Source organism: Salvia hispanica, chromosome 2 (genome assembly GCF_029641045.1).
Source record: "Salvia hispanica isolate PSC_SH4W2 chromosome 2, Shi_PSC_v1, whole genome shotgun sequence".
NCBI lineage: Eukaryota > Viridiplantae > Streptophyta > Magnoliopsida > Lamiales > Lamiaceae > Salvia > Salvia hispanica.
This window is the reverse complement of record NC_142693.1, coordinates 8,100,822-8,123,165: the sequence shown is the minus strand read 5'-3', so window position 1 is coordinate 8,123,165 and position 22,344 is coordinate 8,100,822. Positions and strand designations below refer to the sequence as shown.

Here is a 22,344-nt window from a genome sequence, read left to right as displayed (position 1 = left end):
TCGAGGTAGGTCAGACACACATTACATTTGTACACAACGCAGACATATGAGGTCAGGTAAGCTTGCCAATCAGGATCCCTACAACAACCAACGAAATGTTGATACCCATAATTAAGAGTTGAGCCTTAACATCTATTGCGGCCTTGCCCGCACAGCAGTGGCGACACCCCATTGCGGGGTTTACACGTTTCTTAGCTAGTGGTTGACTGTATCCACGCTCATCCGTTGAATTCTTTGCGCTGAACCCGCTGCCATACTCATCACACCACTAAAAGGAACCCGAATGATTGAGATTATCGGGGCATTTGAAATAATAGCGGCTAGCGTTCATTGCATTCTTTTCTGCACGGCGCATCTCCATCTTGCCCAGACCGCATCCGCAATCGGGAATGCCGTCAACAAAGGCAGTCGAAGACATTCACTGAGAGTAAGCCATAGACGAGATTATTGAAGAAGTAAGCTTAAATGAGTGAAGCACGACACATATAACCCTAACAAGCAAATCAAGTACGTAAACGTTTGAGTCAGTACATAGTTCGAATAGGTGAGTAACAAGCATAATCATATTCTTAAAGGGTTAATAATGATTCCACATGTTCATGGCTATGGAGTCACGTAGTGCAGTCCACTCGTGAGTTGGTTCCACGCACTCAACATAGTCGTTAGCGATATAATTATCCGCCTGCACGACTGTGGTCGCATCACCATCGAGCCCGGCTTCAACGGGATATATGCTCATCTCACGGCGAATGAAATTATGGAGAAGGAAACAAGCCATGTATTGAATTGGATAAAAGGAAGCACTACGCAAAATCCTCCAACGCATCTTGCGCATAGCGAAGGCTCGTTCAATAATGTTTCGAGCCTTGCTATGGCGCATGTTAAACAGTTCCTTTTGGTTTTGGGGAACTGCATCTCCGACACCGCATTCCTTGAGCTGGTAGTGTACCTATGGAGTCAAGAAACCGTTGCAATCGGCTTATGCATTGTCGCATAGATAGTAACATCCTGCAAAATTGCCAACATATGGGTGTGACAACAGTCAATATCGTTACATCCATGTACTGAGCACCTCACAGATATGCAAAGAGAAAAGGAAAAAAAAATTACCCTAGCAAACACCTATGTTAGTATTGATACCTTGTGGAACTCTAAATCCATTGGGTCTAGACAATGCGTCCCTCAGCACACGAAAATCCCCAGCAGATCCTTCCTAACCAGGTAGGATATATACGAATTGCATGTTTCGATCACACACAACTAACGTGTTTGTTTCGATAGAGCCTTTTCGCGTGTGATACCGAGACTTATCATTATAACTAACCAACACATCAATGTGCGTACCATCCAAGGCACCTAGGCAACCCTACATTAGGAAAAATTGCATCACAAACACGTAGGCAAGGATAAAAAAAAATTCAATAATTTAGTACCTTGAACCATTTCCATCTATGGTCAATGCAATCCTCTGGGGCTGGAGTAGGCTTTGAAAACAATACGTCATGAAGACTCAAAACAGCACATAAAACTTTGTTATAATAATAGGATACCGTGGACACGGACCTAACAAAATTATATGGACAATCCGGTTTTTGTTGTGGTGCACCAGCACGCCAATAAACATCGCAACATGTTCTTCGATCCCTACACACTTACCTATGGGCAACCCCCCCCCCCCCCCCCCCCCCCGCTTGTAGTAAGGATACGACACAACCTACCAAACGTGTTGCGATCCATACGAAGATTATCTATACAATCTGTGGCATGAATGAGTCTGTTCAATCGTTCGATCTGCAAGGGAACATTATTCAACACACTGTATTGCCTCGCAATTTCGACAATACGACGTCTCCTGCTTTTAGTGCTGGCCGTCAAGTAACGACATACGAGCAGGGTCGTCTTCAAGCATCATGTGTATAAGAGCAAATTTAACTGATGGTGATCTCATCCTGCTGTTGTATTTTAACAAAAAAAAATGAAAGTGTTGCTTCCAACTTCACAAGTAAGTTCACATCTTGAACAAGTAAGTTCACAAGTAACTTCTACAACAAATAAGCAGTGCAACATCTCAAATTCGAAGACGAATTCTTAATAACAGAGCAAGTGAGAGGGAGTCGCCTTGATACGTTCGGGATACCAAATTGTATACAAATTGTATACAAAATTTATGCATACCACCATTCGAAATGGATTATAATCACATTCGAAACCAAAGTTTTGTGTCAATTTTGGTTCTCTCTCTAAAAAATGAGAAGTGATAAAATTCAAACTTCAATTTATACAATATGAGATATAAATACTACATGGCCCCAGCTTTGTTTTACTTCACATAGAAACTTATATAATGGCAACTACTAAAAAATGAATTAAATGAAAATATGTTTAGTTTGAGATACAATACAAGAATTGCAATAAATATAAAATAGACTACAAAAACAGGGCTCCATCTCCTCACTCTCACTGCTTGCTTTCAACTTTTCCATTTCCATTTGCGTTTGCATTTTGTGACGCACTCATTAGGCTATCAAACTTCTCAGACTTCTCCAGCACAATTTCGATCTGTAAAATGAATTTATTATAATCTCAAATCAATTCTAACATAACTACTATATTATTTGTGATTTTATTACAATTATTAATAAAATTATTAAATATGATTTTCCGAAGTAGGAAAGATGTCATGAAATCACTTCCAAATTATGAGACATTTGAAAAACGAAGTGAAGTAATCAGTACTAATATTTTTTTTGTAGAAGTTTAATTAGTGCTTAACTATCAATACAATAATTAGTAATATTTTAAAATGGTGTAATTTAAAATAATATTTAATATATCCATCAATTAATACATACCCTAGCTTTCTGAACAGTGCGACCCTTGGCTACATCCTTTGTTCCAACCGTTGAGGTCAAGATACCTACAAATATTGAAACAACACCAACACATATTAATGCAACTCTTTATATTTAGTCATTTCACAAAATAAATAAACAATAGTATATAGTACCATTTTATGCTCGAAGATTTCAATTTTTTACATTTTGTCATAACATAATCATATTAACAAATCAAGATCTAACATTTTAAATAAGTTTATAATCATGTACTGACTATTGGAATCAGACTCGTTGACAAGTTTAATGAAATTACACATGAAATAAAAATATTGTAACGTTTCACGTTTTATCTCCTTTATTTCACTTAACAAAAAATATGGAAATTTAATCACACATCTTGTATTTTATTTTATTTTTGGTATTTACTAAGGAGAGATATCCAATCAGGCAAAAACTGCCGAGTTTGGTCAATAGAGTAAAATTGTGATGGTTATATTTTACTACTATATGCTAATATGCTTACATTAGAATAGAAAAATAAAAGGCAATAAGCGTTAAAGTGTTAAATGGTATTTAACCATAACTTACTCTTCTCGTTAACAAATCCATTATTTTTTAGAATCTCAGATATCGTCACAACTGTTGTGATGGCTGTAATAAAAAAAAATATAAACTCATTGTCAGCACAATTCAATTGATTATATAAATATTTGGGAAAAATAATGAAATTATATGTTCCTTAGTAAGAAAGCTTGGTTTAAAGTATTGTAGATTTGTAGTACACTAAGTTTAGGCAATTAGTTTACCCATGCCCAAGGCTGAAAGCTCAATCTCTTTATGCTGTTGTAGGTACCTCTGCATAAGGAGAAAGAAAAAATAAAGAAAATGAAAACACACACAAACACACTCGTTTAAAATTTAACTCTTTCAAATAAAACAAAATTTCAAATAAAGAAATCACTTTACTTAATATTCTCATTAATTTTTTTCATGAATGCACCACACCATCAACTATAAGTGAACTGCATTTATATTAATTAGGACAAACACACAGTTATGTATATATGCAGAGAGAGAGAGGCGTAGGTAACCTTAGCAAGATTGACATAGAAGAATAGTGGTTTTTTGGTATTGGACACCTGAATTCTATTTTTCTTGAGATTTTCATTGGCATTGCCATTGCCATTGCCATTGCCATTGAGATTGACATTGGCACTGGCATTTGCAATGACATTTTCATTGGCATTGGTTGCTTGTTTGATAACAGCAGTTTCTCCTTCAATTGTCATTTTCCTTCAATTCACAAATTCCAATATTTCCTATGTGCTCCAATTTTAGCAGTTTCTAAATTTCTCTTTTTGTCCACTTGAATTTGGTTAACTATGTCTATGTATAGAGGAGAATTTGTTTGAATAACTGGTGGAGCTGTTACTTAGCATTTTGACCCAATCAGACATCTTGACCATGTAACCACCAACCCAATTTAATCATGTGGTTCATTTAAATTATGGGAAGTTCAAATTAAATATTGGATCTCCAGATTGTTAGGACATTGATTTCCTTAGTCCACCAAATTCATATATGTTGTCAATCATTTTGATCAACATATAAAGAAACTGAGCAAAATGCTACTACTATTTCTCACCAATTTTCCAGCCTGTCAACGTCTGTATTCTTGGACAATAAGGTATTTTTTTTATGAAAATAATCACAACGTATTTTCTTTATGTATTTATATTTTAATTAATGCAATTGAAAATGTAATTGATATTCCAATTGCTTTAAAATATCGTACAAAATGCATGTTGAGATTCAATAACTTCACACTAAATGATTTATACCTGTTACCATCATTCAGGACTGACATCATTCGTCGGTTGGTCCTCAGCAATGGCCTCAGCCAGATCTTCATTAGTTTCATCGCTCTGATCATCCAAGTATGCTTGCGAGCTAACTACTTGTCCCATCAAGTCCTTATGCTTCAGATTGCCTAAAAATTTCCAGGACCATGACCAAATGATTAAATTATTGATGCTAGCACACACATGATCCAATCACACACAACAAGCTTAGTATAGTACCCATCCAGAACGAGCATCCACTTGGAGTTTTGCAAAGCAGGGCTTTGACGTGAAATAAAAATCGTTCCATAGCTCTCTTTGTCATAGGAATTTTGCCAGTTATAGCAGTTTGTTTTGATCCCTTCACAGAGAAATAATTTTATGTTAAGGGTTCCTCGATAGTACAGCTATTAGTTAGAAAAAAAGTCACTGCAATCCTACAAAATAAGAGAATTTAAGGAAATAACCTTCGCTTCAGAGCATAGTGTTTGTATGGTTTTTGTTGCTTTCTGAAGCTCTTTAATCTGGAGAATGCCAAAAACTTGTTAGCGTAGACATTTCAAAACAATTCTAATTATTAAGACACTACTAAGAGTTTCTCACCAGGGAAAGTATGAGGTCCTTGTGCATCTGAAACTGAGCCTCTAAGAAGTCAAAAACTGGAGAAAGCTCGATTTAGGAATACAAGAAAACAATGGCAGGACAATTACATAAGTATTAAATATTCATCAGTACAGTGTTGTGTTCAATTGGTCAGTAGTTTCTAATGTAGAGATCACATCTAATGACAATTATGCTTACCTTTCAGAAAGGTGTCGATGAACTTCCCTCCATTCTTGACAGCCACTGCATGAATGCTCACCTAATTTATCAACGTATAATGTAAATATTCAATTGCTGATAGTTCAAAAGTATTACTCTTAAAAAGATTTAGGATACCACCTTGTCATTATTCCTGCACATGTTAACCAGTGTTACAACCACATTAACAGACTGAGATATTTTGTTCAGAAGCCTCTGTATATCTTCCACTTTAGCACAACCTCTTGATTTCTCTAACTGAGAAATTTCCTTAACCTAAGCAGAAAACACATAAATAACAATATGTTTCTCAATCCATATTATAGTGGGTACCAAATTCATTCTTCACTGAGTAACACAGAACCACCAACTACTCACCAAATTGTTGAGTGCAGATATGTTCTCTTCATGCTGCAAGATAATAACATCAGTATCTAAATTATTTGATATTTCTCAGCCACAAAAAAAATAGGGAGCAGCTCACCATTACTCGGTACCAGACACTCATTGTCGCAGGGCAAAGGCTAGGAAATGTACTGCCATCCTCCATTGTGTTTGTGGAAGGCAAATCCTAACACAATTAAGATCAAATTCATCTTAGGCTAATATAGTAATTTGGATTTAATGGCATTCTATTTTCAATTCAAAGCTCATTAACTATATGGCAGAAGATTATAAAAACGTTAACTGAAGCTTTCAGCAGATCCTAATAAATCAATATAAAGGCTTGAACAGCAGGCTAGTACAAAGTGTAGCACATTAGGAAGTAGTAATGATTTGAATATTTATCATTCTCATTAACTTCAATAGAAACTTCATCACATGGTTCCAATTGCTGCTATTGCATATCATTTCTCTAATCAGTGTACTTTGGCCAAAGAATTGGTCTATTATACTCCCTCCGTCCCATAAAAATATGAGCATATGATATGACACAACAATTAAGACAAAATTGGTAAAGTAAGAGAGCTGGGGGTAGGGTAGTTAAAGGAGTGTTAGTGGATAGTGGGACCCACATTAGTATTAGTGTTTTAATGGTATAAGTTGTAAATAACTTGATGTATAGGGGTAATAAATTGGGTTACCTATCCATAAATGGAATGCCCATATTTTTATGGGACGGGTGAAAATAGAAAGTGCACATATTTTTTTAAGACGGAGGGAGTACCTTTTACAACATTCTGATGACATTGTTACTAAACTACACTAGATTGTAGTTTTTGGGAGTAAAGTAAGTGATCATTTAATCTTTTTTGACCCACAGGAAATTTGTGAATACGTATCTTAAAATGAGAAGGGGATCCTCAAGTCAGAATAGAATTTCAACTCAGTACATTTTGCCATGCATAAACCAAACAACAATTATAATAATTTAAGCAAAATTAAAGCTTCCATAATATCAAAAACCCTAAGACATTGAAACTCATCAATTGTCGATATATCTAAGCTGCTATTGCTGATAATGTGACCTTTTACAATCTGAACACCGTGCCCTTATTTAGTGTGTTTGCAATGTGGCATACAGTCACACAGTTACTTGAAAAAAGAATGTATTGGTATTTAGGTTCTTATTTAGATTTATTTGAAAGAGAAAAAATGACATCTTGGACCATTTCAACATTGATAATAAATACTTCTGAATATTATTTAATTGCAGACTATGTAAAGCCTCGCAAGAGGATCAATGCACCTGAGGAAAAATGGAGGAGGCAAGATCGTTTAGTGAATCAGAAGCTGACTGGCAGTTACCCAAATAAAGCCTTAGAATCTTTTGGACCATTTCCCCCTGCAATGACAAGTACAATTAGCATCACTATTTGGAACTTTTGACTTAGTGAGATTGCAGTAGTGACTAGTGAATACTCACTTTGATTTTTAAACTACCGCCAACATCATCCCTATCACACTTGTGCGTCAAGAGCTTATGTGCATAACTCCCAAGTTTGTTGCGAAAAAAAGGAATGATTTCCTTGCTAAATCTTGTGTGAGGGTCCTTTCCATTTTCACTCAGACATCTAGTATGGAATGTGTGGATGGATGTAACCATGGATTCTAAAGTCAACAAGACTTCTGAAGCCAGTGTAAATGAAAAGTTTATTGCTGCGAGAGAAATAGTTCAGCAAACAGATATCAATTTTTTTTCTTTGTTTTGGTTTAAAATTGAAGAGACGAGTGAAACTAAAAACCTTACCCACATCAAAGACACTTTCAAGAAAAAAATAAGCACCAGAATATAAATAGTCCATACTCCCAGGTGAAGGAATCAGTTGCATTCCTTGGAATAAACACTCAGATATTTCTGTTGGCTGGAAGGCTTTAAGAAGATCTAATAGGGTAGAATTCTCCTTCAGAAGGTCCGGCAGATTAAGCATCTGCATGTATTTATTAAAAAAAAACAAGAGTGTCATCAATAATTATTTGGAAATTGGAAAATTGAATGCAGCTCCGCCCTCAAAACTAATAGTACAACAAAATCAAAAGACAAAACAATCTTTATTCAAACTATTTAAAGACTGTATCACCTTCCCAAAGCAGAGAAGCGTCTCTTTAAAAACTGAAACAGAAGTCAGAACAGGTGATGCTGAAACACATGTATTTACTATCTGGGGATTTGCAGCCAAACTAGACTGAGTTATCCAGTGCTCTTGACATATTTCAGCACCTACAGCTTTATTATGTCAGACATGATAACTCTTAAAGTTACCATACTAGCTAACAAATTTGTGTTGCTAACCTTCTCCAAGAATGTGTACCGACCGATCAAAGTTTCTCCTAAGGTACAGAAACAAAGGTCGTATCCTGCTGAAGAATTCAGTCAATTTCATTCCCATAAACCCAGATGGAGCACTGTAGCTTCTTGCTAAAGTTTGTTTTCTTGCGGGACTTAAGAGATCCAGCTTTTTGTGAAGATCACGCAGGAGATAGAGATGTAGTGGCAGCTAATATCATGCAACAGTCAAGTGACAGATTTTAGAAACACATTTTAGAGCCATTAAGGATAGAATCAGAATCTGAAGTTGCAAACTAAAATTACGGTAACCCTTCTTATATGCTGAATTGATTAATTATGATACTATGATTTTGTATCTTTGAATGATTCTTTCAGGATAAGGCATTACAAAACACCAACGTCCAACTTTACCTGAATCTGGTGCTTCTTCATATAAAAAGCAAGATCACAAGAGTAATACGTGGGTCTGAACACATACCAAATTCCAATATGAATAGTCATTTAGTGGGGTTTGTTAAATGAAAAACCCTTGTGTGGTGGTCGATTAGACTAACCCCGCCTTTACATTCATAATTCAAGAAAGGAAAACAGATAGTTTGCCCCATTTGCAAATGCAAATAACAGTATCCTCTGATAAATCATTTACTTTAGAACTACTAGTGTATAGAAGTTTTTAACATCCTTAATATTCTTAAATATCTTTGTCCACTATACGCAAATGAAATTCATATGTGCCAAGATGATCCCATGGAAGGTGTGCACCATGTGTATGTGTACTGTATAGAGAGAGAGATACCTCAGCAGATGGGTCTGCACAGCATGAACTTTGATTATTCTACATAAAAAGCAAGAATAGAAGGAGAAGAATAAGCATTAGAAGAAACACATATTCACTGAAGTCTACCTACCAGTGCCAACTGCCAAGGAACAAAATAACTTGAGGACATGCAGCTAAAATATATCTGTTCTATTCCTTCAATATTATGGCAACCATGTGTAGCAACATTTTAATCTCTCGTGAAAAAAAGACAATCCAGAAAGCAAAAAGTCAAGGATGGTGGAAATATAATAAAAATGTGACCATATGATCTGGTAGATAGACACTAACAACCATGTACCGAATAAAACCAATTTCAGGAGAGGAATTGCAGATTTATATCACATAATGATGATGTAGTGTGAGGATCTAGCAAAGGGATATATACCCCCAGTATGATAAAATCAAAAGCAAAAAACAGAGAGGAAGAAAAAAAGAACATGATGCGATCAGAAAAATAAGAAACTCTTGGCAACTTACCACAACCCAGGGTTACAAACTGGAAATAACCTGATAGCACCTTTAGAGAGGACATTTTTAACATAGTATAAATGATGGCCAAAGCACACAGTTAACTAAAAGCTTCAGAAGGAATTTTTAAAACTTCAACATATGTTGGAAGATATAAGTGCACAGTTTCTTTCATATGGATTAAAGTGTTAGAATATGGATTAAAGAGGCAAGGGATAGAATGGGTTCGTTCAGATCGTATCAATGGCAAGTATATATCAAATATGTTTTGGAATTGCGGCAACTTTTAGGCATTCCGGTCAAGGGCAATGAAATTTCAATTTCCTCAGAGCACCACATATGCAGAAAAGAAAGAAAAAAGGTTCTGCATCATTTTACCTTCATCTGAAATTACGGTGGTCACTTGCTTAGTTCAATAGGCAAAACAAGTGACCTCTCGGATAGCGTACAGATATCATGAGAAGATTGCAATTCATATAATGCTGTTTTTTTCTCGATGTATACCATGTTTAAGTATATCATAACGAAGTGGCATTTCAAAACAGGCATGAGAATTTCCATGGGATGATAACTGTAATCAACGTCATATTAGCTTGCATGCAGAATATAATATGCTGCTACTGAGAAAAAATAATACTATCCACAAAAAATCTATGTGAAATCTTTTCTGTAATCAGCTTCCTGATGAGGGAAGCACCTAAGAAGTTGATAGCAAACAATCAATGATCAACAGGTTAAAATCTTTCCATTACCTCCATAAACACTTCCTAACATACTCGGATGCAATCTAACATTACCTCCATAAACACTTCCTAACATACTCAGATGCAATCTAAACCTAAAAATATCATATATAAGACTTGAAAGTAGGCAAGACATAAACGAACCTCAGGACATGCAAGTATGGAAAGGCAATCAACTGGAAGTGGCCTGAATCTGTGCTTTTGTGCATCTAAACACTTCAATGGTGCAGATATTTCAATATTTAGAGACATATTAGATTTTTCAGCATGACTTTCCTCAGATGCAGATTGCTTGGTCTTCAAGGACGCCACAGATGCATCCTCATCCGGAGTTGCTTGGCTCGGTATGCTCCCTGCTTTCCTCCATACATCAACTAATGTTGGCTGCTTGAGTTTTTCCTCAGCATTTGAACTGGCTGATGGTGTCAAGGACTTTCCTTTGTGTTTCTTTTGATTTCGGGACAAAATTTCACCCCCTTTGAGACGCTGGCTAATCTTTTCCAAGTCACCCACAGAGTCAAACTCAACAACAGGGGACAAATCCGTGTGAGGACAGAAATCAGGAAGAAGTATTGGGTGTTGTTTGAGAAAATTGTCCAATAAATATTCAATAAATCTGCACAATCAAAGCATAGTCAGACAGTCAATAACCATGTTGTAATTAGCAATAACATCATTTGTAAGTAGCAACACAAGGTTCATTCATTGAAGATGAATTTCATCTGCCATATAGATTGTTATACTGTAACAGAGGGGGGGGGGGGACTGCTCACCAGTCAAGGTCATATCCTAAAGCATTTTTAGTTGCAATTACATGCAAGTTTTATTAAGTTGTGTGAAAATTCTAGCTAGATGTTTTGCAGGGCATCCCTTTGAAAAGGTTACGAGAACATACACTAGGTTTCTCAAGCGCTTTAATAGCTTAAGTACTATGTCTTCCTTCGTTGCTTGGCTTATTGTCTCACATTTGTTGCCAACTTGGGTGGAAAACACATTTAACTGCACCAAAATGGAATTGGTAGGAAATTCAGACAGAAACAAATAATCAATTTAGAAACCAAATTTCACTGATGAAAATTGCTTATTTACCAGTTCCCTTATCCAATTAGCAGCATAATAAAGAGAGAGAATACAAATCTGCTTTTGTTTCACTGTCAAAGGCTGCCATAAAATTTCAGATAACAGCTGCAACAGACAAGACCATAATAACATCAGAATATAGTTTGCAGTATAAGTAATGGCCATATTAATCCTTAGCTCACAGCTTATGAAGATTGAAGGCAAGGTGATACAGGCATAGATAATGGAAGGTCCATGAATTTTAGGATATACCAAATTTACGTAAGTTAAGGAACTCATATAATATACACATTTTTGCATTGACATGTTATAAATGATGCAGACGAAATTGAGAAGTGTGGTATTGTAATATGAGGAATCAAAAAGGTATTTCCTTTATGCATGATTGCAAAGCATAACTGCGGGAGATTTTCCAAACAGGTTAAAACCTTACACAACCAAGAAAAATAGCATACTGGATTTGTAGTCAAAAGTTCTACATTGAATACTGCAGAGTGACACTAGGCCTAGACTAAGGCCATGGTCTTAAGAAGCCCCTAATATTGTTGACATAATTCATGGAATTGAAGTGACAAGAAGTTGACATGTATCATGTGATGCAGTAAAGTATACAGACCTACAGGAGAAAATAATAAACTGTATTATTCACAGCAAAAAGAGTCTCTAATGTATATAGGGAGTAGAAAGCTAAGATTACTACTAGGTTATATATATTCCTAAAATAATAACAGATTAATAAGGAAAACCTAGATACAAATATATTCTACAACAAAATTCATTTCTGTTCATCAAAAGAAAGTCCATTAGCACAAGATTACAGCCAACCTTTGAGGAAGGTAGATTAAAAGGGCAACCAAGAAGAGCATCAATGCCTCCTAGAGAACCTTGGTTGGTGATTCTCTCAACCTGACAAATTTTGCCTGGAAACTATGACATTTGTACCTTCAGTTTAAGTGACTGTTTAGATGAGAAATTGCACTTACCACAGAAAGTAAAACAAACTTTGAAGGGAGAATTTGTAAAGGTGAAGAGGATCTGGGACAAAAAAAAAATGTTACAGAGTTCAGTGGCCAGTCGATATGTCATTGACAGGAACAGAGGAAGATTATCTTATTTGAGTCAACTTTAATGGAAAGATACAGGATCAATGTTAGCGAAAAAGCCCACATAAGCTAAAACAAAAAAAAAATCATAGAACAACTGTCATGAACAGACTTTTTCCAAAAGAGCAGAAAACCAAGACCGTGGAGGATCCATTATCAATTATAATCCCCAAAACCTCTAATTGAATATTGATCCATTCCAATCCGAGTCTTTCTTTTTCTAGATACACTTGATGATGCAGACTACTCATAATCATATCAAGCATCATGGCTTCAGCAATTTAGCAATGTCCATAATTGATTTCTTCTAGTAAGTAGCTGATAACTCAGTCTTGTTGTGTAAACTAAAATGTTCGATTTATGTTGCTAAAGAAGTTCAATTTTCACATGTAAGCCAAATCTAGTTTCCTCTCACACCCCTATGGATAACATAATCACCCCCACGGTTGAATGATATCCCTGTTATAAGTACTCTAGTATGCTGCCCAATGCACATCTACTTGGACTTCAGTTCACTTAGAATTGATGTTCAAACACCTTTCCCACCAGTACTTTTAATACATAGAATCACTGCTTGTCTCTTAAGTTCCTAATGAGGAGGTAAGTTCAAAATCTAATGCCATAAGAAAGTTGGAAAGGAAAATCTCAACCAAAAAAATCACAACTTACCACTAGTTACAAGAAAATGACTAATTACCTAAACAATGGAGAAACAAGTGGCACAATGTTTAAGCAAACGGGAGATATGTCACCATCAAGGTTCATCCACAATTCTCCTGCACCAAGAAAACAGGCTTCGGTAAATAACATCCAACGTTAACCTAATTATACACAAAATTAGATCCCAGCTTAGCATTTTGAAGATGTAGCAAATAGAACTCTCTTACCTTCTAAACCATAAGGCATGTCTTGAACAATTAAATTCCCACTATCAATATCAGATAGATAAATTGACTCAAATTCCAAAACTTGTTTGCCAACCCTAAAAGGAAAAATAGTCAAACTTATGGCTAAGGCTAAAAGCAATAATACAGCACAGTAATAGCAAAGTAATTGCTCCATTATGCATTCTAAGAGTAAGAGAAACTAAAATAAATCAAAATGACAATCTAATCAAATCAGAACATTTTTATGGAACTAAAAGCACAAGCAATGTATGGATGAATTTTTTTCATGCCTATGCTTTCTATGCTTTTACTATTTGATTTTCTCATATCTGTTTTTAATCTTACAAGTGTAATTCATAACTTTATCCTGGAGCAAATGTCAGAAAGAAAACTTCCAGGTAAAGGTAGGTTCCTCCAGTTGTTCTTACAACATTGGATGGAATTAGTGGAGAATTATCATTTAAAAGTGTTCATGTCGAGTGGTCAGAATACATATTTAAACTTGGTGAATGATTCTGTTGAAGGCCAAATGCATGAGGTTACTGTGGGCATGAGATGACAGAAACCCTGATCAGGTTGTTCTATGATTAAGAGCTAAGAGAGAAATTCAGAACATGAGGTGCACATAATGGAAGCATGATAAAATATCCTAAAATAGTTGGAATAAAGTATCAAAATAAGTTGATATAAATTGTGATGCAACAAAAGAACAGCCTCTAAAATGCCACACACCATTCCATGACAGCTGGGTGAAGACTTCTGTTTTGCAACGTTGTAACCAGTTCTTCGTAAAACAGAATCAATGGTAAGGGGAGCTGCTTGCAAGAGTCTAGAGACAATTTCAAGAGCTCCACTGCTTCCTCATAGTTTGACCTCTGCAAAGAACGTTTATTGATGAGTCCACCATAAACAGTATCAAAAAGAATCTGTGAAGAGAACTGGCAGAAAGAATCATGACACAAGGCTACAATAAGTAAAGAAAAAGATGGATGTATATGGATCAAAAAGAACTTCTACTTTTAGGTTGTATTCTTACTTACTGGAATAAGATCCTCAAAAGCATCCCCAGGTTAACAATTATAACAAAATCTTAGCATAACAACTTATTTTACCACACTTCTGAAGCACTTCTCATGAAATTCCGATATCAACAGAGCAAGCAATTGATATATTCTACCTTAATAGTTTAAGAAAAGGAAGAAGAAAAAAAGTAGTGATATGACCATACATAGTTAACAGTTGAACATCTTTAATATACATATCACTGTTAGTGTTAGTGTTTCTAGTTAGATTATCAACACGCTTGACAAGAACAGGATGACTGTGGTGACTACATCACACTTGTACGTCATAAGCTTAAAAACAAAATAAGTACGTGTGGGATTAGAGAAGCACATTACATGTGATAACGGCGGAAGAGAGACGTTATTTGTATCTGCAATGTATGAAACTATCTTAAGTACTCCTATCAGGCCCATCTTCTTGTACAACAGATCAGAGTTATTGATCTGAAACATAAAAGGACTTCAAGATAGAACCCCATGAATATAAATAAGTAGAGTACTAGCAAAATAAAGAAGATATAATTGACAATTAATATAAATGTTAGAATCTGGTAGGAGGAGGATGCTAGATTGCCTGTTTCCTCAAAATCATTAGAATTTCATTTGCTATGGAGCATCCATAAGGTTGTGGGCAAGATTGAGCAGAAACTGCGAGACAAACAAAGATTTCATAAACCTGCAACATGAAAGTTATAAATTAAAAGTTTATAAAGATTAAAACAGTAAAGAAGGATTATCGTACGATTCGTACCAGCAGAAGTACAATGAGCATACCTTGTGGAGGCTCTCAACATTGAAGACCTCCAAATAATCCAAGATGCCTGGATGAAAAATGAATTGTTTAGCAACATTCTTATAAGTTTTATTTCCACTAAAGAGGAGACATATGCATACCAGTTAAGTGTGAAGAAAGCGAAGTTAACTCCTGGGACTTCCTGGAGGCCAACTTAACCAAGGTGTCTAAAGCAGCGCTTACCTCATGGCAAACACCAGAGCCCACATGGGTTAGTAATGCTCCCAGAACCTACAAATTTATAAACGAGTATGGCTATGACTCTGAGCATTAAGAAAGGAGCTCTTTGTCTCGAGTTTCATGAGAAAAATAGTCAATCAAACTATTGAAACTCAACTCACTTCTTGTCTTGAAAAAGCATCACTGGATTCTTCAAACAGAAGTATATAAATGTGAACACCAACTTCCTGGGCTCGTTGTTCTTTGCAGGCCAACAAGTATGCAGATAATGACAAAAATGTGGCAAGATAATCCTAGTTTATATCAAGAACAACATCATCAAGTGAGAATTTTGATGAGTAACATAATTAAGGGACCACCAAGATGCCCGATTTAGAATTGTTTTTCTAATGCTCCAATACCTTCGGCAAATCCTTAACACTGAGAATGCACTGATCAAACATATGATCTTGAAGACAACCCTCAATAATTTTTTTCTTGAATAGTTTTTCAACACTCTTTTGCAAGGATTCACCATTCATGAATACAAGAGTAAGCAACCATATATCTACCACCTTGTGCTCTCGAGCTTCCTCCAAACTTTTCAGTTCTTTCAATAACTCCATGCACAGATTCTATAAAAAGCAGTCCATTTGATTAACAAGCATACATCCAGATTGTCCTGATGAAGAAATTACTACTTGACAAATGCAATATAAAAACCCACATTGTTAAAATGCAGACTAGATCTCAGGGCATCAAGAATCAACGCTTTTGAATTATCTACAATTGATTTTTCTTTGGATTTGCTGTGTTGTGATGTTGGTAAGTGAGGTGCTCCAACAAATTTCAACTGTTCACGTATCTGTGAGATTATTCGCCTGGCATTTGATGCCTTTGCAGAAAGCAATACAAATCTCAGTAGGTATGGAATGTGCTCCGTATCAATTGTCCTTATGCAGGATAATGCTATCATGATCACCTTCAGAAGTTCAAAAATAAGAGACCAAAAATCATAAGAAAAGGGGCAATAGGTATAGAATTTGAACATGATATTATGAAAAGAAACCAGCAAGATTTAAAATTGGCAGCAGGCACAACTCACAGATTTACCTGTTCTTGCAACAGATCATCCAAATTGAGGTTGGAAAATGAATCGAGAACAGGAACAATAATGGAAGAATCCTCCTGGAGCATTTGCTGAAGTGAATTCACTAGGGTTTTGTTATTTTGGTCACCTACAATCTCAGGCAACGAACCTATGATCTCTTTCTTCAAATGATGGGGGCAAATAGTTAAAACTTGCAACAGTTTCTCAGCGAAAGCCTCAGAGTTTACAAGGAAGTCAAGCCATCGCAACTGATTCAGTATCAACCTTGCTACATCCTCATCAAGATGCAATGAGTATGAGCCACGACCACTAACAAGAGGGTCCACGTCAAAGAATTCAGGAAGCTTCTCAAGCAACATATCTAAAAGGTCTTGCTGGATCGATTTAACCAATAAAAGCACTCGAACTAGGCTCTGACTTCTCGTTGATCCAAAGCCATCGCGCTGACAAGGTAACAACACCCTACATAACAAAAGGTTACACAAGTTAAGTTACTTTCTCATAAAACTATAAGCAGAATAAATATAACTGAATGTGATATGAAGAGAGAGAAAAAAACTATCCGTTCTTTAAAACTTAATATTGGTTCTGATTGTGGAAAGAAAAAGCAGTTTAAATATAGGAGATGCACAGCATCAGGTGTTAACCTAACACTCGTAATCAAACAAATTGAGTAGATACTGTTGGTATAAGTTGATATCCACGACTTATATATGCAATTTCTCAAATCCAGTATCAAATCACCGAGAAACTAGTTTGTGTAAGTCTCAATTCCAATAGAGTTGAATGAATTTTGAAGGTTAACAAACATTACGTGGTTTCAAGTGGTAGTACGACAACGTATAGTCCTAATTTTGTTTAGTTTTCTTCCAATCTAGTCAACCTAAAGCATGAATGGAAAAGGAAATGTTGACAAACCGTCGGAAATTAGAGGTGGAAGAAATGTAAACAGAGAAGCCCTGGAGAAAGAGGGAGCGAAGGGAGGAATCGGCGGAGAATGTTCGGTGGAGACGTTGGCGGAAGGCGTAGAGATCGGAGGGGAGTAAAGGCGGGCCGGCGGGGTTGATGAGCGTGCAGCCGGAGTCGGCCAGCACGGAAGCCATATCGTGAAATGGAGTAGACGGCGTGGTTTGGGGTTGGGGTGAAGCAGCAAGAGGTTCATCTTGAGTGGGTTTGAGGAGTTTGGTAGGTTTGGGGGTGGTGAAGGGGGGAACGAAGGGTTTGGATGGCCGTTTGCGGGAGAGCATACTGTGTGTTTGTGTGTGTGTTTCGATGGCGCCAAACCTTTTTAGTGTTAGCCTCTTAATTTTTGAAGCATCGCTATTTATTTATTTATTTATTTTGAGCATCTTTACTCGATAATCCTTTGTTCATTTTACACATCTCTAATATTTCACCCGTAGAGCACATTACATGATTTGTAATGTTAATGGACATTCAATCATAATTACTTTGTATCTTCGATAAATCTAATTATAAAGAGAATAATAATAATTACTACTACTTTATACCCTCTTCGTATAGTCAATACTTGATTAAATGTCACATATATTCTACATCAAAAATTACTAAACTTTATTGTAGAATTGAGTTTTAATAATACAAAACGACTGCAATTTATATTAACGAAAAGAGGGAACAGTTTTTATGGTCTGCAAACTTTGTCGAATTATAATTTTAGGTATGTGAACTATGAAAATATCATATGAGGTATGTTAACTAGTACGAGTAAATATCAATTAAAGTACTTTTTTACTATTTCCTAATTTTTTCAGACGAAAATACCTTCCATGACATGAAGAGCAATATAGAAACTTATACATTCAGTCCATTTATACTATAGGCTTTATTTAGAAAATAAAAATCTATATAGTGATACTTCAAATTATACATCTAATGTGATTGTACTAGGCTTATCAGATATTGCATACTCATATATTTTATAAATACCTTTATTATATATTTTTGATGAATTTTATTAATATAATTTGGTGACACGCAAGAAAAGTTTCTTATTCAACTTTTTATAATTAAATAATTTTAAAATATTCTTAAGATATGGATACTCGTAAAAATTATTGTCAAAATCAATAACACTAGTGATACTTGAATATTTATATACTCCGGAGTATTATTTTTATTAGTATAAAATATAATAAAATATTTTATTTAATCTATTAGGAGTAATAAATTGATGATCGCTGTTGCTACGAGATTCATTTGTCAAGAACGTTTAGAGAAACGCAAGGAGGTATATATCTTCTTCTAATTATTTCCTAGTTATATAGTGGCATATGTTAAATCTCCATTGCCATGGCTACCAATTTCCAGTATTACGCAAAACTGGATGAAAAACACAAAACGTTGGAGCAAGAGTAGCTCGAAGTTGAAGCTAGAAAAAGGAGCACAAACATACATGCATATATACTTATAAATATTTGTCATTCCACATATATCATATTCATGTTTGCAGCAATAAAGAAGTTGAGGAAGGCCATGTTGTACAAAGCAAAACCAGTTACCTAAATCGCCAAAGATAACGAGGAGGAGGAGATGGGGTGATGCAGGAAGAGCTTGTTGTGGGGAACTTAGAATTCATGAGCGTGCCAAAGGAAAGGAGCGAATTGGTGGGCGAACATCACACGATGATAGCAGGGCTATTATGGATGATCTACAAGACCAGAAGCATTCAGATCATCAACATCAATTAATATATGACTGATGAATAAACCCTCTTTGTAGTTTACATTTTCACTTTTTAGCATGACATTGATTGCCACATCAGTGTTGGTTTTTCTTGCTAACTAACATCTCAAAATGGATGGCCTAAACTTGTCTGGATTGTATAGTTCGTGTAATTTTGAAAATTTTATCATATGGGTTTGATTTCAGTCTACATCGTTAATTCATGATTTAATAAACTTGTCAATAGTATTAAGGAAAACAACGGTAAATTTCAAAATTCAACGATATAGTAAACTGTAATAAATTAAGTACTTCACCAAGCTTGCATATTTTCTTTTACTCCAAATATGGTGGGTAGTACGATCGATCCTGAATATCACATTTGCATATAGGAAGAGGTTCAAATAAGAAGCATGTGCTAGATTTGAATTTTGGAGCATCTTATTAACTAAGCTATGTTTAATTGTTGTGAGCAAATGAATGCTCACATCTTAACAAATTTTGTAGGTTATTTTTAAAGATGCAATGATCTAAACATCACACTCTCTATTATATCAATATTAATACTAGTATAATTTGATTTGAAATAACATGGCTCCTTTTCCCACAAAAACTAAACACAAATTAGTTACATTAATTTAACACATCCGACCGCCGACCATCTTTGTCTTTTTCGAACAGAGTAAAAATAATTTGCGAAAAAAATAAAAATAGATACGGTGTTAAGTTAAAGTGTTAAACGATTCTACTAGTGTAATTGATAGTAACACAGTAGAGTATATTAAATAAATAAATAATTTATGTTGCAGTTATTAAAGTTTAAACTTGAAAGAGATTTGTGAGACAGTTAGAAATGAAGGGTTTAGCGCAGAAAGAGATATCCCGGAATCAAAGGGCTTCCCCTCTCACCTCTTCTCTTCAAACTACTTCTTCTGCTCCTCCTTTCCCCATCGCCTCCATCAAATTCCATATCACACCTTTACTTAGAAGAATTTACTACTTCTTCTTCGCATAAACCACCACCTCTACGGCGGCCTCGAGGCGGTTCCCCGCCCACCTCCCGGCCGCCGCAACCACCACCACTCTAATATAACTGATCATCTTCTCTCTTTTTTTAATTAATTAATTTTTTCCTGCAACATTTCCTAATCCTCCTCATTTCGCATTTTCGTTTTCGAATGGGAGATCGGCAAATTCCATACGACTGCTACGCAACCGCCGATCCAGCCGCATCATCCGCGTCGTCGTCGTCTCAGTCGTACGTCTCCGAGGTCGAGGACGCGCCGCCGCTGTGGACGGAGGCGCGGACGCTGACGAAGCAGCTGTCCACGCGCGAGGTGCCGCGCAACATCGCGTGGGAGCGGCGGCGCCTCCAGGTCCAGCAGCAGGAGCGGCGGAAGAGCGAGGAGGATCTGACGGACGAGGATCTGAACGAGCTCAAGGCCTGCATAGAGCTAGGCTTCGGATTCGACGCCCAGGAAGGGCAGAGACTGTGCACCACCATCCCCGCGCTAGATCTCTACTTCGCCGTGAATCGCCAGTTTCTCACGAGCCCCCTCGCCAGCCCTAGCAGCACCGGCTCTGCGCGGCTGCGGATCGGATCCCCAAGCCCTAGCCCCGCCCCCGTCCCCCCCTCGCCTACGCCACCCGCGACATTAACCCTCCGATCGTGCTCCTTCACCGGAGAATCCGATTCGTGGAAGATTTTGAACAAAGGTGCGGCGGTTTCAAAATTGAGAGATTCAATTTGTGCATTTTGATATGAAATTGACGAATCGAGTGTTTTCAGGCGATGATCCCCAACAAGTGAAGACGAAATTGCGGCATTGGGCACAAGCGGTAGCATGCTCAGTGATGCAGTCCCCAATTAGATGCGGTGGCATGGATTAGACTATCTATTCTAGCCAGGCATAGACAGAGAAACAATTCAATTCGAGAGAGAGAGATTACACGATCTACCTCTCGGAATGGCAGGCGTAATAGGCCGCCGCCGCCGCTGGTGGAGGTGCTAGTCATGCTCCGCCGCTCGATTGATCGATCGATCGCCATTAGTGATTGAGATTCGAGATAGTAAGTATTTCCAACGTGGATGTATAAATACTCCTACTGCTGCTACTGCTGCAAACGTTACGTCAATGTTGTTCTTGAACGTCAGAGAATTTGAACCTTTTTTTTTCAATTTTACAGATAGATGAGAATGTTCATCGATTTGTTTCCGAATACTTGACATTATCCGAATCTTATGATTTTATTTGCAATCTTATTAGTATTTTTTTTATTATTTGCAATGATTTTATATGCATGGACGGGCGGAGGGAGAGTGGACCCGGGGCACAGCAATTTTTAAAAAATATAGAGGTATGTTTATAGTAATTTTATTATAATTTTAATAAGAGTTCTACAATTATATACTAGTACATCTCTGTCACAACATGTCATGTCATGAGTGAAACCACGTCTTGTAATCCTTCCATGATTAAATCTCTCATATTTGACAAGCACGGATTTTAAGAAATTGTTTAACTTTATAAAGTAAATGGATAGAAATAGTTAACTGAATATGAGATCTATTTTTATATATTACTAGTTGTATAATAAAATGTAATGGAAAGAGTTAAGTGGAATGTATGATCCGGTTACTAAATATTGCAAGTGAAATTAAACATTTATTTATAGATGGACAGAAAAATGAGATATTTAAAGATAGACAATTCTCTCAAACACACCACCTCCTATCATTGTTGCCTCTCTGAACATTACAATGAGATCAATGAGTATGACAAATTATAAATGTTAAATGATTATCAACGATAAATCTATGCCGAAAGCCAGTTCGATTATTGATCAACCATACTGAAAGCCATCTCATTACAAAACCAAAATTGTACCAAACTTAATTTCGATTAATCTAATAATCGATCAATCACGAAATTGACCAATAGTAGTACCAAATTCATGTCCAACTTTCCCCGCTTTTATTATCATTCAATTCTTTCCCATTTATATCACTCAGTTGACGTGGGAGGAATTTTTGAAGATTCATCCAAATTTAGCATGTGAATTATAATTTGATCCAAAAATTAATAATGGACTATTTTAGTGGAAAAGGGAGAGTAATAATTAAATTGGACATCAAAATAGATAAAAATCTTAATCGAGGTTAAAAATTAATAACTACGTGCAATGGCAAAATGCCGTCTTAATAGAGGATAAAATTCTTA

At 36.1% G+C, this 22,344-nt stretch overlaps 3 protein-coding genes across 7 annotated transcripts; 1 reads left to right on the top strand and 2 right to left on the bottom strand.

The window, feature by feature from the left end:
- Positions 1-2,258: 2,258 nt before the first annotated feature.
- Positions 2,259-4,276, bottom strand: LOC125186108 (uncharacterized protein At2g34160-like). Its single transcript, XM_048082426.2, has 5 exons — positions 3,929-4,276; positions 3,644-3,692; positions 3,426-3,488; positions 2,853-2,917; positions 2,259-2,559 (listed from the first exon to the last, which is right to left on the bottom strand). Exons 1-5 carry the CDS (start codon positions 4,124-4,126, stop codon positions 2,458-2,460), a joined length of 477 nt encoding a protein of 158 aa, XP_047938383.1. The 5' UTR covers positions 4,127-4,276; the 3' UTR covers positions 2,259-2,457.
- On the bottom strand, positions 3,426-21,346 carry LOC125201072 (fanconi anemia group D2 protein). 5 transcript variants are annotated; one of them, XR_016135356.1, is made up of 34 exons: positions 21,083-21,346; positions 18,961-19,109; positions 16,441-16,900; positions 16,055-16,309; positions 15,750-15,962; positions 15,510-15,641; positions 15,270-15,399; positions 15,150-15,196; positions 14,950-15,051; positions 14,712-14,819; positions 14,044-14,186; positions 13,312-13,406; positions 13,122-13,200; positions 12,305-12,356; positions 12,147-12,227; positions 11,331-11,426; positions 11,137-11,240; positions 10,386-10,857; positions 9,007-9,045; positions 8,214-8,418; positions 8,002-8,141; positions 7,671-7,851; positions 7,347-7,579; positions 7,170-7,265; positions 5,964-6,050; positions 5,858-5,890; positions 5,621-5,755; positions 5,480-5,540; positions 5,282-5,337; positions 5,146-5,202; positions 4,919-5,039; positions 4,679-4,827; positions 3,644-3,692; positions 3,426-3,488 (listed from the first exon to the last, which is right to left on the bottom strand). XR_016135356.1 is itself a non-coding variant. In XM_048098969.2 (32 exons), exons 1-31 carry the CDS (start codon positions 17,683-17,685, stop codon positions 4,688-4,690), a joined length of 4,482 nt encoding a protein of 1,493 aa, XP_047954926.2. In that variant the 3' UTR covers positions 3,515-3,692; positions 4,679-4,687. The 5 variants fall into 5 exon arrangements, 1 of the variants encoding a protein (XP_047954926.2); XR_016135357.1 differs by lacking the exon at positions 21,083-21,346 and adding an exon at positions 20,033-20,159; XR_016135358.1 differs by lacking the exon at positions 18,961-19,109.
- LOC125201073 (uncharacterized) lies at positions 20,302-21,381 on the top strand. The gene is made up of 2 exons (XM_048098973.2): positions 20,302-20,839; positions 20,913-21,381. The coding sequence occupies exons 1-2, from the start codon at positions 20,302-20,304 to the stop codon at positions 21,011-21,013; spliced, it is 639 nt and encodes a 212-aa protein (XP_047954930.1). The 3' UTR covers positions 21,014-21,381.
- Positions 21,382-22,344: the final 963 nt, after the last annotated feature.

What these genes read in the sequence shown, in the direction of transcription:
- LOC125201072 (XM_048098969.2), bottom strand. Translation starts at nt 17,685, where the DNA reads ATGCTCTCCCGCAAACGGCCATCCAAACCCTTCGTTCCCCCCTTCACC. An exon ending in GTGTTAAGGATTTGCCGAAG is followed by an intron (nt 15,642 to 15,749) that starts GTATTGGAGCAT and finishes GATATAAACTAG; the next exon opens with GATTATCTTGCCACATTTTT. An exon ending in ATGTTGAGAGCCTCCACAAG is followed by an intron (nt 15,052 to 15,149) that starts GTATGCTCATTG and finishes TTCATGTTGCAG; the next exon opens with GTTTATGAAATCTTTGTTTG.
- LOC125201073 (XM_048098973.2), top strand. Translation starts at nt 20,302, where the DNA reads ATGGGAGATCGGCAAATTCCATACGACTGCTACGCAACCGCCGATCCA. An exon ending in GTGGAAGATTTTGAACAAAG is followed by an intron (nt 20,840 to 20,912) that starts GTGCGGCGGTTT and finishes GAGTGTTTTCAG; the next exon opens with GCGATGATCCCCAACAAGTG.
- LOC125186108 (XM_048082426.2), bottom strand. Translation starts at nt 4,126, where the DNA reads ATGACAATTGAAGGAGAAACTGCTGTTATCAAACAAGCAACCAATGCC. An exon ending in GCTTTCAGCCTTGGGCATGG is followed by an intron (nt 3,489 to 3,643) that starts GTAAACTAATTG and finishes TTTTTATTACAG; the next exon opens with CCATCACAACAGTTGTGACG. An exon ending in GCACTGTTCAGAAAGCTAGG is followed by an intron (nt 2,560 to 2,852) that starts GTATGTATTAAT and finishes TTCATTTTACAG; the next exon opens with ATCGAAATTGTGCTGGAGAA.